This window comes from Ceratosolen solmsi, unplaced genomic scaffold (genome assembly GCF_000503995.2).
Source record: "Ceratosolen solmsi marchali unplaced genomic scaffold, CerSol_1.0 scaffold27, whole genome shotgun sequence".
Lineage (NCBI taxonomy): Eukaryota > Metazoa > Arthropoda > Insecta > Hymenoptera > Agaonidae > Ceratosolen > Ceratosolen solmsi.
Window position 1 is genome coordinate 4,074,703 of NW_011948426.1, and position 5,477 is coordinate 4,080,179.

A 5,477-nucleotide genomic window follows, 5' to 3' on the forward strand; every position below is an offset into this window, starting at 1 on the left:
GGGGGGGGGGGGGGGGGGGGGGGGAGGAAGGAAGCAAGATTAAACACGTAAAATATGTATTACCTGTAGTTTCTGTTTTGAGCCGGTCGAATAAATCTGTTCTGAGCCAGCTCTTGTATGTTCGCCTTGAAGATTTTCAACATTCTTTGTACGTATGAACTTTCCCAACAATTCCAAGCCCTTCTCCCTATCCATGAAATCCAGCTTCATGTTGCTATTATAAAATAATATAGAATCATTATTTTTTCATTTATATAAACATGTATGTTCGTAACAATTACGCTGTAATAATCGAACAAGATGATTTATTATTTTTATTTACATGTTACGTTGATCGATTTATTTGTTTCAGAAAAAGTGGGTAAGATATGTATCAGAATGGAGAGGAAAAATTATTATCTACCCGGAAGTTAGAAACTGACAGTATCACTCGACTAATAGGAAGGGGGATCACGAAAAATAAAATTATATGTTATGATCTTCATAAAATTTGGATTTTCTTCTCTTCTTCATCTGTATGCATTAAATATAAATCTCGTAGATTCAGAAAGAAATTCTTTGAATTTAAAAGTAAAAAATAATATATATATATATATATATATATATATATATATAGGCTAAGATAATTACCAAAATATATATTATAAATTCATTTTTTAAATATTAGACTTAAAGTTTTTTGTTTCACCGTAATGTAAAATCACTTTATCTGCTATTGCATATTTATTTGCTCATCACACTAACAAAGCAAGCGATAGACATCAATCAAGAAACGCATATCTGTCAACATTTTCAAGCTATTAATCACGAAACTATACTATAACCATTAATGAACTCGTATATCATTCGTTAAACGTCAAAAGTACAAAGTACATTTTATATGTTTGCAAACACGCACGATGAATTTTCATGTGTGAGTTAATAGTGAAATAAATTTTCTAATAAAATATTGTGTATCCTCCTGATGTTTCTTCTGTGAGTGAGGGCTGGGTGGATGGGGTGTGTCCGCGCGCGCGCGTGTTTATACTGAGGCCAGTATCTGTGCAAAAAGGAAGCAAAGTCTGTGCGTTAAGCTATGCACATTCTATTTATTTCCGACAATTAATTTCATCTAGGAATAAAAATGACAGAGTATTAATAAACGCAAAACATCGATAATATGCTAGAACGTTTACTTCCGGATCGAGATAATCAGATATCATGTAATGAAATCAAGAGTAGAAAAATCCTATCTTTTAGAATATACTTGACAAGTTAATAAATTTTTATCAACAAAAATTGACGTATTAATATACCTTTTGTGTCATGAATAGAAAATCAGATCTTGATAATTATAATTTAATATATCTAACATATTCCAATACATGTAAACTTGTGATAATATCTACTAGGCAGTTAAGAATACATATCCATATAGATTTAAAAAATATTCATAAAATGTTTGATTCGTTTAAAACAACATCTGAGAGACTTTCTTAATATTTGTATCTGAATTAAATACATATATTTTTATTTAATTCAATAGAGGAAATTAATCTATATTTATATAAATGGCATAATTTTCAAAATAATGACAGAAATAAGTTGAAAACTAATATTAATAATGAACTTTTTCAAATAAATAATGTTTGTTAAAAATTGAGGGAATGATTTATAAGTATCAATAGTAAAAAAAAATTGCAATTTAATAATATCGTGAGTGAAGCCGTTAAAAGAACGTAAAATGGATGTACAAAGATACTTTAAGCGAATAACGTTTCTATAATATATAATAATGAATTTTACTTCTCGTCTTATGTTTCGCAAAATACGGAACCACATCCATATAACCGAGCATCTATCTTAAACAGCAATGAAGTTATTTTTATGTTTAAAAAATTAAATCGCTCCATAAATACTTCTTTTCCTATTCACTTTCTTCGCTCCTTTTACATTATATAAAATTTATTTTGCGATAACTTTTCAGTTACATTGAAATTTTTCTTTTGTATAAATTAGCCTTTAGTTTTCACTTGTATTGTTAAAAATTTAACATTACTAAACTTCTTCAAAATTTCAATTTTGTGAAGAAAATGTACGAATTTTATCGCTTTTATTCAAAATGGAAATAAATACGAAGATAAATTTATTTAATGAAATAAGCTAAATCGTTACATCCGAAAAAAATTTAATATATAATAATATATACATATTATGAAACTTATGAAATTTATCTTATTTTTATAAACTTATATTAGAATATTCTAATGAAACTAGAATGTAGCATTTCAATAATACTTTATGTGAATTTAAAAAAAAATTTATGTTTAATCATTCGCCTCATATCTCTTGAGATATTTATATTGTATCTATCAAAAAAAAGAAAAAAAAGAATCTTTATTTACTTATTTTATTGTATTATTTACTTAAAAAAAAATTAATTCATTTAAATAAAGAAGAAAATTCAAGAAAATAAATTAATTTGATAATCGTACCATTTTATGCTCATATTGTTTTGTTAGTATTTTTCCGAATTGTAATATTATTTATCAATTACACGGTTTATATATTAATTTTACATAAAATTTGCTGTATTTTATAAATGTATGAATAATATTTATAAAAAAATAATGTAATAAATGTATATGTATAAATATATAAAATATAAATAAATAAACACGTATATAGATGTGTGTGTGTGTGTGTGTTGTGTGTAATACAACTTCTGTGAAAAAATGGATTTCAAATAAATATTTCTTCCAAGATCCATCACATTTTTTAAAAAACGTTTAAAATAACATTTTCATATTATATAGAAATAATGTTAAATACAACATTAGGTAAATAATATTATATTTTAGAGTTACTTATCTAAAACAAAATGCTTTAGAGAAAATTTTTCATATATTTGAAAAATACTATACTATAAAATGATGTAAGATCTTAAAAATACGCATAATCCTAATTCTCAATAATATATTATTAAATAACCTTAAATAGTAAATAAATTAAAAATTGTTTAATCAAATTTTTCTTTCTATAATCATTTTATATCAATAAAGTAACAATTGCTTTTTTAAATGAATATAATAGAAATATTTTATCTGCTGACATTATATTCAGATCATAAATAATTACAAGATTAATGAAATTAATCATAAATAGGCGTAGCTACATATTTATGGTATTAACTGTAAGAGTTCTATATGTTATCATTAACGATACTACGCTCAAGAAAATTTAAACTTCAATGATTATAATCCAAAGAAAAAGAACAATGTACAAAATATAATATAACAAAGCAGGTCGAACATAATTTTTTTTTTTTCCCAAGCGTGTCTTATTACTTTGACATTGTAGTAATAAATATGACACTTGGAATTATAATTAACAGTACTCATGAATATATCAATACCTCTTATAATAATAATTTCTTAAAGACTTATTCATTTTCAAATAAAAAAGAAACCCCCGTTGTAGTAGGTTATCAGTCTTGATTTTTAAAAACTATTAAAATACGAATTAGTATATTCTAAGTGTACCGTTGTATGAACATATTCTGGAGTTTTTAAAATAAAAATGAAAAGAATCAAAATTTGTTACACTTTACAACTGCCATTCAATATTTAAGTGATAGGTAGGTAATTATATATTATTTCTATATATTATTTCTATATTATATATTAATTATATATTATAATTATATATATTTATTAAATATCCTTTCTATTCGAATAGAGGTAACTTACATCTGTATCATGTGTATACATATTACATAGTAAACATTACATTAATTTGCAATTTTATTCCTAACATTATTCCATGCATAATTAGATACAAGTCGACATTTATAGTAAATATCATTTAGTATATTAATCGCGTGACAATTTTTTAATCTGAAATATTCACTTAAACTTATGGATTTTTTTATTCTTTTATTAAATTAAAATTAAATTAAAAAATTAAATTAAATTTAAAAAATTCATTTGAGCCTATATACATTATATTATGGAATATGTAAAGATTTCATCTAAATTTATATTGAAAAATTGTATTAACAATAAACTGGTTTGATAATTTATAAATATATTATTTATCAATCCTTGTAAACTACAAATCTGCTGAAACTATAAATACGTAATCAACTGTTTTGTACATTTGTTATTCTTAAATAATAATCATTTTCTTATATGAAAACTTATTTGAATTAACTATATAAATCATATTTTATTATTATACAAATTATTTCTTTATTATTTAAAAATATTTTCAAAGATAATTCAATCGTTGTTCATTAACATCACTAATTATTACTCTTAATTATTAACTTAATATACTGAATTTAGTAATTAATTAAAAGAATTTTATACAGACTTAACGAGAAAACTTAAAACCACGAGAATACAGTTGCTTAAATAAATATAAGTAAATTTGTCTCTTAAAAAGAAATTGTAAAAAATCATAAGAGTGGGTTGAACATATTAACCATTTTAAAGCACAATTATTACATATTATTACATGATTCAAATGTATAAATAATAACAACAATTATTAACATTGTATTTATCCTATTAAACGACGCAATGTAATTTTATATATTTAGGAATTTATATATCTAGGAGTATCAAACATTTCTCCAAGAGACTCGATATACGCTAATTTTGAATACCCTAGTCTGTTTTCTCTCAGTTTCTCACCCTATAATCACCCTTCGTACAATATAGCTTTTAACTCTACGCGTGTCAGATATCAATATCTTCACTAAAACACGAACAAGAATAATTGCGCAAAAACGAAGAAAATAAACTGTGAAATTTGAGAATCAATAGTAGTGCGAGAAACTAATGTACCTTGGTCAGTTCATTTTTAAAAGTACAAACTAAACTGTACTGAAGAGCACTAAAATATAGAATTTACAATGCCCACATTATTTATACTACTTGATAAATTATTATTAATATTCAATAAATACAGTCAATAAGACCTACTGCATTTTCCAAGAATATTAAAATACAAATTTAAAATTGATTAATTTATTTATTATATTTGGGCACATGTTCGTCACTTGATAAGTGGCATTCGAGTACATGTTGAAAAGTTATAATTATTAAATAATATTTGGCATCTCAACGTTAATTCAAAATATAATGCTACTAACAAATTATTCAAATAATACGGTACAATTAAAATAATATCCTTTAAAAAGAAAAAATTTTAAGATAAATCCTTATAAAAATTCAACGCTAATTACCATCTAATGGTTTTTCATATTTAACTTGTTCCATTAAATATTCCTTCCCAGCCCTACTCATTAAACAATAAAAATTTTGATTATCCGTCTTTCTCTTTTATTTTCTCTAATATTTACTGGTACCGTAAAATTTAACATAATATAACAATAATACCGAAGTTCAATCAGCGTAGTTTCCCTCTTGCAAACGTGACTTTCAATAAAATGTCGATATACTAATTTCCATTGTTCACGACAGTTGACCCTC

The 5,477-nt window shown here is 24.0% G+C and overlaps 1 protein-coding gene across 1 annotated transcript in view; it reads right to left on the minus strand.

The window, feature by feature from the left end:
- LOC105363194 (probable cationic amino acid transporter) overlaps nt 1-5,477 on the minus strand; it is a 70,472-nt gene that overhangs the window by 38,233 nt on the left and 26,762 nt on the right. The window contains exon 2 of the mRNA XM_011500816.1: nt 64-214. Coding sequence (XP_011499118.1) covers nt 64-210 — 147 coding nt within the window. The 5' untranslated portion in view covers nt 211-214. The remainder of the gene's footprint in view (nt 1-63; nt 215-5,477) is intronic.